The 11,654-nt window shown below is 40.7% G+C and overlaps 1 protein-coding gene across 1 annotated transcript; it reads right to left on the bottom strand.

Annotated features, from left to right (window-relative positions):
* Window positions 1-587: 587 nt before the first annotated feature.
* On the bottom strand, window positions 588-11,206 carry LOC112899573 (transportin-1). The gene is made up of 29 exons (XM_025968091.1): window positions 10,898-11,206; window positions 9,166-9,453; window positions 8,974-9,063; window positions 8,694-8,771; window positions 8,536-8,616; window positions 8,252-8,302; window positions 8,060-8,145; window positions 7,703-7,769; window positions 7,560-7,616; window positions 7,434-7,463; window positions 6,812-6,871; window positions 6,585-6,701; window positions 6,179-6,292; window positions 5,681-5,779; window positions 5,361-5,486; window positions 5,170-5,244; window positions 4,983-5,054; window positions 4,764-4,874; window positions 4,357-4,440; window positions 3,408-3,515; window positions 2,580-2,681; window positions 2,437-2,499; window positions 2,291-2,365; window positions 1,971-2,042; window positions 1,761-1,885; window positions 1,572-1,623; window positions 1,422-1,490; window positions 1,277-1,336; window positions 588-1,187 (listed from the first exon to the last, which is right to left on the bottom strand). The coding sequence occupies exons 1-29, from the start codon at window positions 11,072-11,074 to the stop codon at window positions 1,104-1,106; spliced, it is 2,673 nt and encodes an 890-aa protein (XP_025823876.1). The 5' UTR covers window positions 11,075-11,206; the 3' UTR covers window positions 588-1,103.
* Between the last annotated feature and the right edge of the window lie 448 nt (window positions 11,207-11,654).

Raw genomic sequence — 11,654 nt, 5'->3', positions numbered from 1 at the left:
ACACACCCGCCTAAAAAAAATACCAAAATAAAGGGGGTCAGGAACAGGCCCAAGGCCAACCCCTTTCCGTGCCCAACTCCGCCTGTTTCTCCGTGTCCAACTATTATACTTAATGTAAACCCCTAGAAACTACTAATTTCCATTTTTATATATGCTCCTGAGGATTTTGAATTTTCTAAATATATAATTTTTTACTATACATAGATATACTGTATGTCTAGATTCATAATTAAAATTATATGTCTACAAAATAAAAATTACATATAATTTAGAACAGAGAATAGAGGGGTAATAATTATTATCATATCCACAAGGCAACCTCCTCCCTCATATTTCAAATTATGAGTCAATTTTACTTTCTCTAATATATGATAAAACTATAACATATATCTAAATATATGGTAATTACTCTTAAAAAGTCAAAACAAACCACTAGTACAATTTAGAAACCACGAATATAATTTACCCTTAAATATATGCTAACTAGATCACGCAACATAATGCATGTTTTCTTAGCACGATTTGATTCATGATGATACGAAAACAAGGCCAGCGTATCATGGTAAAAAGAAATATAAACAGTTGCAGGAGATAAAGAGACCTGATGAATCATTTATTATGGAGCAAATGAATGGATTATACAATCCTTCCTGTCAACAAGACCAAAAACACAATACTACACCGACCAAAAAGGAAGAATAAGACAATTACACGCTTTTGCCAGTGGAATGACAAAACAAAACCAAGTCACTGACTCGACCAACCAACCAATACAAATCTCAGCATCCTGTCGTGGTAGGTAAATATTCTTTTACCACTACTATTTCCGTCCATCTCGCTCGCTCCTCTCTGGAAATGCTGCGCTGTGCACCAACTAGTAGACTAATAACCAGTGTACAATGGAGTCCCAACCAACTAACCAATCACGCACAAGATGCCAATACATGTAAAATGCATCCTCTCACACACTCGACGACCCCACAGACAGACAGGCTTGCCCAAACCAGTCTCATGGCTCTTCCCACTCCTTTATCTCCGCAATAATGCTGGGATAATGCTGGAATGCGGTGAATAAATCACAAGAACTCAATTGCCGCCATCTCTTATACTCCGTACCGAGCTAATCTCTGCACAACTGCTGGTTCTAGGGTGGCCATGCACTGCTCCCACCCACTGTTCCCAAGCAGCTACACCAAAACCAATTCCCACTGTCAGTTTATTTATCTCATCGTCGCATACTTGCGACTGCGGAGGATGGCAAAGAGGCCAGCTTTACCTGCTTGTAGCCATTCAGAATCTGGCACACCTCGCTGTGGAGACCTTCACTTTTTATCTCCTGCACACACATCAAATCAGCACACGTTGAATCCAACAGGGCTACAGGTGGAAAAAAAAGGGATCTAATAAGAATCTCAACTCACAGTCCAACTTGCACAGGCCTGGCAGATGTAAGCTAGTGAACCCACAGCTCCCGAAGGGTTTGCTGCCACCTGGTATGGGAAACCAAAGAGTATTTCAGAAGATCACCCAGATAGGAAGAACGCAACAACAATCAGGAGGCGTGGATGTACCATTGCACACAGGCCATGAAATGCGTCCTCTTTCTCAAAATCGTCTCTGATCCTGGATTAGACCAAAGAAACAAGTTTCATACATCATGCAACAAAAAGCATAGCTAGACACTTGAAAACCACATCATCACATCCTTCCTTCTTAACTCTTTGGTTGTAACACAGAAACTCCAGAAAACGGGTACTTACATGCACAATGCACTGCACCACGCTTGCATGAAATGGTCCATATGAGGGGCCATGATGTCTGGACAGACCCAGCTAAGCCTCCCAAGAGTGATTGCGCTATTTTCAATAAGTGACTTGTTCAAACCCTGTCAATGTGAAGGTGGGAAAATCTAGCCATTTAGCTGAATTCTAACACGAAAATATGACATAAGGGGCCTTAAAATCATTTACCTCTGGGGACTTTAGAATGGGAACCAAGCAAGAAACAACACTGATCACCACAGGTTCGATTTCTTTGCCAATCTGGAAACAAAAAATCAGTCACATATGTGTACGAAATTTCACAAATACCAATGAAATGAGCACACAAGGAAATGACCTCTGTGGTGAGCCAGTGCACATCAACTTATAAGAGACATGTACCAAGAGGAAACCCATGCCAAACGGTTTGAACTTTAGCAGCAGTAAAACAAAAAAAAAAGTATTTTGTGTTTTGGAAAAGAATTTGGTGCAGCTGGGTTAAGCCAAAAGGTATAAAAGTACGCACAAACCTTGATTGCTAATTCTCCAATAGCCCAGCAAGCATTGTTAGCGACTGATACAGCATCCTTCACGGATTGAGGGCTCTGCAGCAACGTTGTGTGTGCGGCATCAAGATAATGATAACAACAACAAATAGACACCAGGATATGCTTACCAGTTGCTTTGCTGCAACAGTAAGGAATTCTTGAAGGCGTGGATGCAAATGTATTGGGCAAACCTAGTACAACAGAGAGGGTTCAATATTTAATAAGGTGAAAAATTATCTGGATATATGAGCTATGGTGATTTGCAGTCAACCCTAGAAAGATCTCCAAGAAGGGCAAGAGCACTTTGTCGAACATCTGCTGCCTCATCCATGCAGCATTGCAAAAGTAGATCTCTCAAATTGCTCTGTGCAACCTACAACAAAATAAAGATGACATGTATATCAAATTGCTGCTGATTTTGTACTAACTCTTAAGTATCTAATCAGCACACAGAGGACAAGCAATAATCAGAACAATTATCCTTAAAAAATGCGATAGTGTCATGGGCACACTTTATCTGTCCATGATCCAAGTAGCACGACCGTGCCAGTCCGCTGCGCCACAAGGCCAAGGACATTCTAGAAACTTATCCATTTCTTGCTTAATGAGAACATATACAAGCCCATGGCCCATCCTTACATAGACGGGGTGCCTTAACCTTTAAGAAATTTATCTCTTAAATTAAGAAAATAAAAAACAACTCAATCGAAACTGACCTAATCTCTAATGTAACATAGCCACCCTGGGCCAGGTGTCAGCAGGAACATGCGGCACTATACCTGAGCAGTACTGTGTGCAGACAATACGCTGGCCCTAGTGAGCTTCAGTGCTGAGTGCACCTTCCTCCCATTGAGAGAAATGAGCGTAAACTCAGTTTTTTAGGATCCAGGCCACTTAGGTTTAAGAGCTCAACATTCCTCCAGACCCAGGTCCCAGGTCAGAATAGCACATGCACATGCGGTCGATTCCATGGCTAGGCCTCTAATATAGTATAGCCATGTGCTAGAACGCAAGCATGTGGCCATGAAAGTGGTGTGTTTGTGTCTAAAATGTGTAGTTGGAAGAAAACAAGAGATCATATCCAAAGAGAAGAACTTACAAGACTTTCAATACCAGCACCAAGACCTTCTGCAAGTCCTGACAGTAGGTCCAATGAGCAGACAATGAATTCTCTATCATACAATGCGCCAGCTGCCGTAGGATCAATCTGCACACAGAAAGAAGATCCATAAAGAAACAGAAATTTTGATGAGCTTATATATGTAATCAGATCTTGTAGCTTATCATATTGATTGTCCTTTCAGGTGACGTAGATCCAGGGTACTCAGACAGCACGTTACAATAGGGAAAACAATTTCTGTGCTTATGAGTTACCAAAATATATCAACACAGTATATAGGACACGTAACTACTAAGTGCACATTTAATTCCTTCCACAAACCATGACACATTATAATTGGTTTCACAATTCTGTGAAACAGGTAGAGCACTGTTTTGCATGATTAGATAATTTCTTTAACATGATATAAAAAAAAGGTCGGTGGGACAAGATAATTTCTTTAACATGATATAAAAAAAATCGGTCGGTGGGACAAAGACCGCCCCCACAGGTCTCTATAGGCAGACAAGACACAGACACCAGCCTGGAGAACCCCAAAACCAGGCCTCACCCTATAGTCCGCACCAAAATCTGGGCCAACCACAACCTTGGGTTGGTGACCACTGCAACTACCCCCTGGTAGGAGGACCCAAAGAGGTAAATTGAGCGGTCAGTGTTAACCAACCTTCTAGCTAGCTACTACATGGTCTAGTTTACATAGAAATTTGATATTCACAGCAAGTAGATCATTTGGTGAGTATGGTTGTACAGTAAAACTGTGGTTGAAATGAAAAGGAAAAAGAAACCATTATTGTTCTGGTCTTGCAACAAACAAATAAATGGGACAATAAACTTCGCAAAGTTGAACACTTGGGTTGAGATGAACAAATCACAGAGCATGACTCAAATATGTTAAATAGGATCTCCCAGAAGAAAAGATTGGACAGACCTTTGCCAACTGTTGGGATTGGATAAGATTGATGCACCTTTGAAACACTGGTTCTGCAAACTGAGCAAACCCTGGTCCTAATGCCTGAAAAGATTAAGTATAAGGAACTGAAGTCTCAATATTATATATGAGCATCTTAGGAACAGCACAGGAAGAAATCCAACACTGCAGGCACCAGGTAGTGCTCTAATTATTCACATTCTTCTAGTTTGGCACCAAGATAGGCAACTAAAAGCAGCTCCTATTCCAAATTGTTATGTTCGAATTAAATCTTCAAGAACGCTAGAAAGACTATCAAATTTTCATCAGGATGATTTGTTTAAGTGCTAACTTGATAACCAAGATAGTCAGAAAGAAAATTATAACACCATTACATAGATGATTTGCACATATTAAAATAACAGTACCTGTGCAATAGATGTAAAGCATTCAAGGAGCGGAAATAGATCTTTGTCAGAATTTTGGAGTTGCTGCCACTTTGTGATTAAAGGCGGCATAAATATATCTAGATATTTCGCCTGCATAGCATCTTAGAAGAATTAGTATCTTCACAAGGGAACATTGCGGTAAGAAGTGTGAAAGAACCGAATTAATTCTTGATGATATAAGAAACTAGAGAAGAACACCTGATTTAGTTCTGCTCCAACTGCATCAGCAAGAGTACCAAGGGCATCATAGAGTATCCGGAGATTTCGTCTCTGCTCAGAAGTAACACATAAAGCTAGAAATGAGAATATGAGAGCAGTCATAGCAGTGATTGAACAGTAACATCCAGTGCATTCACATAATAAGATTATTTAAATTTTGAATAACCTGGTATTTTCCATAGGCACACATGAGGTGCTGCAAAATCACTTCCAAGTGTGGCACTAATTCTTCTGCAGCTTCCTGAAAACAGAAAACCAATATGTACACATGAGGTGCTGCAAAGTTACTTGCAAGCACAATATTAATTTTTATGCAACTTCCTGAAAATAGAAAGCATTCTAATATATGCGAATAACCTCTTCAAGAGTTGCAAATGCCGAACAAGCAGCTTCTTGGACTCTTTTGTTAGTATCCAATATCCTTCTGAGCAATCCCATGAGAATCTTATCGAATTGTTCACGTCCATTTGGATGATCAAGGCTCTGCGTCAGAGAAAAGAGCAGTTCAATAAAACCAAAAGTGCATAAATTAAAATGCAAAAATGACCCTTTCTGAAAGATGATGCATAAATGCCAACTCCGCATTCCTAAAACATGATTTGAACAGAATGAGCTTCTGGTGAAACCCTAGGATGGCAGGAATAAGAATAACATCAGGGAGGAAAGTGCCCTGTTACCTGAACAATGAATTTGCTGTACCGAGAAAGGGTCCAACATGTAATACTCCGTATAAGAGGAAATTTATCATCAAGAAGTGGGATCAGGAAGGCAACAATCTGCATTTTAATCAAGACATCTTATACAATGTACAACATATATAGCAAGCAAGACAAGAAAAAATACTAATGGATATTTTGAGTTCAGATTTATCCTTTGAACACTAAGATTGCAACTATAACATGCTCCTGCAAGAATTTTAAAATTGCCGCATATTGTAGTAATTCTACAGCTATGTTCTCAAGGGCTCATAGCATATTCAAGCATTTAGTCTATATAACTGCCTTATGAAACAAAATATAAGAAATGGCATGATTATACAAGAGGATTTAACATACAGTTAGCTACCACAATGAGATATTTACTCATTTGTAGCATAAAAGAAAAAAAGGATTTGGCTAATAATCTTGTAGCACATATGAACATAGCCACAATTATCCATTACTAATTAAAATTACCTGAGGAAGGTAGGGATATAAACCAGCAATGCACCCTTCTGCTATAGCACCAAGAGATAAAACAGCGGTTTCCCTTTCTTTCCAAGAATCATCATCTGTTCGAGCCAAATTTTGCTGCAAATTACAGAAATTGGTGTGGATTTAACCAAAAATTTGCATTTCTATCAGCAGAAAACTTTCAGGAGTGGCTTTTGGGGCATTCCTGCCATGCTAGTTAACTAAATTTTCAGTGGCAATGGAGGGTTTTCACATTGCTATTCAAGTAAAGACAAAGTCTGAACAGTAGGGTTAAAAATGAAATCATAAACCCCATGCTTTTCCACAAGCCATGCAAAAGGTGTTCAGGCCATTTGAGTAGTTGTTTTAACAAAATCACCATTACTAAACTACATGGAGTCCAAGTTACCTCAATCAAAGGCATTAAAGTTGGAAGGATGCTGTCGCCAAACACGTTAGAGAGGACATCCAATCCAGCAGCACTACACTTCCTTAAGTTCCAGACATTTACAGCATCATCATCGTCCTGTTCAAATCACCAGTACTTTTTTTTCAAAATTTGAATCAATGAGGTGGTCAAGGATGGCAATAGCCATCAAAATCAAATGGCTTCACAAGAGAAAATTCTAAACTCACATCATCTTCTCCAGTTTCTGATCCATGCAATCGAGAGGCATGGAAGCGGGGCTTCAAATCCTGTTACACATTGTCTACATCTCATTACAGCAGGAACATAAAGCACATAAATGTCGAAAGATTAAAGGCTCAACTCAGTCAACCCATATTTTCAGCACTGGCATATTACAAGAGGCTAGCATTATTCTTTATAATGCTATAGATAATTGACTTCCAAAATTTTCCAACTACTGACAAATCCCCAGTATGCTATATGCAGGATGAAGAACTTTGCAACTACTGACAAACTCAGCAGTACACGACTGCAAGATTGAGCTTTCCTATTAGGTAAAATGCAGGAGAATGGTCAGTGCAATGCCAATGCACCACTCCACCTCCCACCCAAAAAATAGATCTCATTGCCACTCGTGAAATGAGCTAAAGCTCGAATTGGATCACTCATTTCTGCTGGAACAGGTCTAACCACTATGATGAATGGCCACAAATGGAGCCATCCATATCCCCTCGGCTTCTACCTTGTCTTTAAAAAACTAGGAATCAGGAAGCAAGCACTTTCAAATGCAGGAAGTAGGTTTAGGCCATTATCAGTTACGAAAAATTGCTCAGAAAGATTATAACAAACCTGGTCCCTATCTGGAAAGGATTCATCTTCCTGAAAAGGAAATATATATGGTATTTATCAGAATAAGCAATTGTCACTGATGACCCACTCTGATCAAACATGAAAGATGTTAAAAAATTACCACACCTCAGCATCAGCAAGTGACTCATCATCATCAGCATAAACCATGTTCGACAACAATGTCTAGGGGAAAACATGTTAAGTGTAAGAAATTATATCCAGCTCCAAGGTACAGCTGCACTAATCTGAACTATGAGAAAGACATATACCGGGATTAATCGTGGCAAGAATTCCCGTAAACCTTCAGGAGGCATGCTGACATCACAGTATGCAGACCTGAAAGGTTTAACAGTTAGAACATTAGTAGAGAATTTAGGAAATATCAAAAGGCTTCTAATTCTTAACCACAAAAATTAGTTACTCAGACTTAGTTTTGAATTTGAACATGTCACTAACAAAATGAGCAGAAAAATTAGTGAACTTCAAGAGTTAGAAATAACAATAGATTAAATTGTGATAAGTGGCAAGACCATCACAGTAATACAACTCAGATTCAGATAGTCAATGCCGAATCCTAGGTGCATTCTTTTTGCAGCCATAAGTATACTCAGTCACAGAAAACGTACCAGAATTCACAAGCCTCCAGAGCAACCTCATCATCTGAATCTTTATTGGCTTGTAGGATCAATTCAGTAACATTTTTTTGATGTGGCTGCAGTTTCATATCCAATGTCAGATCCAGTATAACACTTCATGGGCTAAGATTTATTAGGTGAAAGAAGAAAATAAATCTAATAGGCAGCAGACACTTAATGTACCTCCAGAATTGATGGCCGCACTTCAATGAGCTGAACCCAGGCTGAACAAACCTACCCAAAAGAAACAGGGAGGGTTCATGATGAGATGTGCAACTGGACAATCATGAATCTTGCGGACAAATCAGCTAAGAGCCTAGAAAACAAATCCTACTTCAATTATGCAATAATAACATTTTGTATGCATTTCAATCTAACTCTCTAGCAAAACAGGGACGCGCCATAATGTGCTCAATTCTCTCACAAGTAAGCTGGCATAATGATAAGTAATTGTCTGTGGTGAATACCAGTTTCCGGACATCTGCTGAAGGGTCCTTTGCAAGGTTGAATAATCCCTGAACATACTGATCCATGGACATGTAGAGTGCCTGTGTGAATCCAAAGTTCCAAACATTCAGTCAAGAGAATTGAGAAAGATAAGGTGAAGATGGGGCAGGACACCTACCGATGGCATCACCACAATGTACTGGTTGATGCAGCCCAATGCTAGTTTTCTAAGACTTGCATGTGGTGATTGAAAAAACTGAAAAGAAACAAAAAACTGTATGTGTCAGCATGAAACCACATAAACATTTTAAACCAGACTGTTCAAGCATTTGTAAGCCACCACAGTCCCCAGATGCATGCTTAGCTGAATCATTGGCAACTGGTGTACAAAGACATTTACAGAGCAGAAGTGAAAAATTGTGTAAGTATTTGGTTTTTTCTGGATGTTGAGTATTGACCTGCAGTATCCTTGGCATGAATACATTGATCGGCCGTTCAGGCAAACCAGGAACATCAATGTCAAGCTCTTCGGGTACATCCTCACAGATCTGTCATCAGAAAGCAAGATTCTGAGCATACAAACTGTAAGATCCACTACAGCATGCTTCTTTACTGCATCAAACCTCTAGTATGACAGGAGTGCAAATTACCTTGTATATAGCATCCATAGCACCTTCCATATGATCCAAGTCATTACTGTCCAAACACTTGTGCAGGGCCTGAAACAACTCAACCCACCCAGCAACTCGAACAATTTGGAAAAGTACGCTGATCACTGTTCCAACTGTGGATCTAATTGCCCTATTGGTTGCCCCGATACATGGTAACAACTCAGATTTAATATACTGCTGGGATGGAAGTGGCATGGAACTGAAAGTCGCTCGCAGATTATTTTTCAGTAGAAGACCAGCAGCCTGTCTAACTTCAATGGATTTCCCCTGGTACAAACAGTTTAACCAGATGTCAACTATGCCAAAGAAAACACAAGCTTGACCTACCATCATAGTCATATCATGAGAAAATTTTACTCCATAACTAAGTTTGACAATTTATGAACTACTTTTGCATGGCTATGTCCATGTTCCAGCACAAAGAAAGAAAAGGTTTCTGAAGACAAATAAGCCGGGGGGGGGGGGGGGGGGGGGGGGGGGTGGAGAACACAAGTGAAGCACACAACATCCCTCCCACATTGAATCCATGATCAAATGGACACCATGATCCAGTGACACAATTCAATGTTTATCACTATTTCTTATATTTGCCGTCAAACATTGAATTAGATTTCAGCGATTGCAAAGCACAAATCGTAGCCAGAAACGGAAAGTAAGTATCAATCACCTTGGATGTGTTTTCCATCACTGTTTCAAAGATAGATCATATTGCCACTACCATATGGTTTCTATTGTGGCCAATTGCATAACACGTCCACTTCATCCAACCCCTGAAGGCATAAAACTATATTCCTATGATCTTATCCCTAACCAGAGCGCCAAGGAAAATGTTTTAGATAGTGGGAGCAAGCTGTCACCCACCTCTATGCAGTTATTTCAGACATAATGGGAGCATCACCAGTAAAAATTAACAAATAGTAGAACTCAAGAACCGCTCGAAACTATAAAACATCAAAAACTCAGAATAAATAGCCATCTGAGCAATTTTTTTATGTGCACTCATGACTGTTCAAGTGTTTCTGGCTGTTAGTTTTTGGTACTAGACGCCTTTATTCTACTAAACTATCCATACCATTTTTGTGTGTGTGAATTTGAGAAGTTGTTATCGTAGCAAGCAGTACAGATATAAAAGATAAAAGGCATATTGGGCTTGTTAGTTACCAGATTGACGTGGAAACAAGCTCTCAGCTCTACTTTTTATTACCTCCCAGGCAAATACCAGGGCATATTTGCATCGTTTAAGCCCTACTTGATTCTCTGACAACACTACACGACAGCTCAAATTGCCACAAAGGAAAATAAACTGCGACGTTAGTAGGCAGCCTCGTATGGACACTGAACCTTTAACTTGATTGCCAACTCTCTTTCTCTCTCTCTCTCTCTCTCTCTCTTTCTCTCTCTCTCTCTCTCTCTTCCCCACCTTTGTGCGTGCACAAATAGCGACCTAACATCCGGTACTGAAACATCGGGATATCAATATCAATTCTGTATTAGAACTAGGCACATGCGATCCAAGCGCTAAACTCCAGGCGCGACCCTGAAATTTATAGAGTCAAGCAACAAGCTCGAACTCTCAGTAGCATCGGAGAAAAACCTAGGCTTTGCTTACACCACAGCGATCAGAAGAAGCTAGCGAGCGACTGGGGAGAAGGTGACAGGGGACGCGGGGGGGGGGGTGGGGGGGCGGGGGGCGCGGGAAGGAAGGGCGCACCTCTCCGCGGGCGAGGAGGAAGACGAGGTAGTTGTTGAAGTCGGGGAACTGGCTGTAGTGCTGGAGCTGCTGCCAGATGCGGGCTTGGTCGGAGTTTGGGGAGATGTGCGCCTCGAGGAGGGTGCAGATCTCGCGGAGCCCCTGCTCCTGCGGCTGCCATAGCGCCGGCGCCGCCATCGAAGATCACCGGGGGCGGGGCGGAGTGGGGGTGGGCGATGCGGCGGCGGCGGCGGCGGCTGGGGAGGAGACGGAGGGGGAGGAGGCGGAAGAAGGAATCGGCGGAGCTCAGAAAGTCGGAATCCAAATCCAAACTAGAGTAGTAGTGAAATGAGAAGCAGAGGGTTTTATTATGGCTATATATTCAATTCAATTTTTCGTTGATACATACATTCAGTAGCATTTTTGCAATCCTGTCCTGCTTCTTCAACAAGGCCCTAGGAGTTTTATGCAAAAATTGAGATAACAGCCATTTTCATTTACGGCAACCTTTTCTATGCCACGTTCCATAATCATTATAATTACCATTATATATTATTACTATTATTATTATTATTCCATACAAATGTGATGCTTTGAAAGAAAAAACTCGACCGACGGGGAAAAACCGCCCCCACGACATTGCACTGATAAAACCAAACCAGCCAAGAAAATCGCCAAACTTTTAAGATGTATCGTAAGCTGGATCGACTATGACCCACTGAGTTAGCAACCAAGTACCCCGGTAGGAGAGGGTCCAAACCAACCACAGGTACGATAG

The sequence above is a fragment of the Panicum hallii genome, chromosome 7 (assembly GCF_002211085.1).
Source record: "Panicum hallii strain FIL2 chromosome 7, PHallii_v3.1, whole genome shotgun sequence".
Classification (NCBI taxonomy): domain Eukaryota; kingdom Viridiplantae; phylum Streptophyta; class Magnoliopsida; order Poales; family Poaceae; genus Panicum; species Panicum hallii.
The sequence above is the reverse complement of the archived record's forward strand: the minus strand, read 5'-3'. Positions and strand labels throughout refer to the sequence as shown.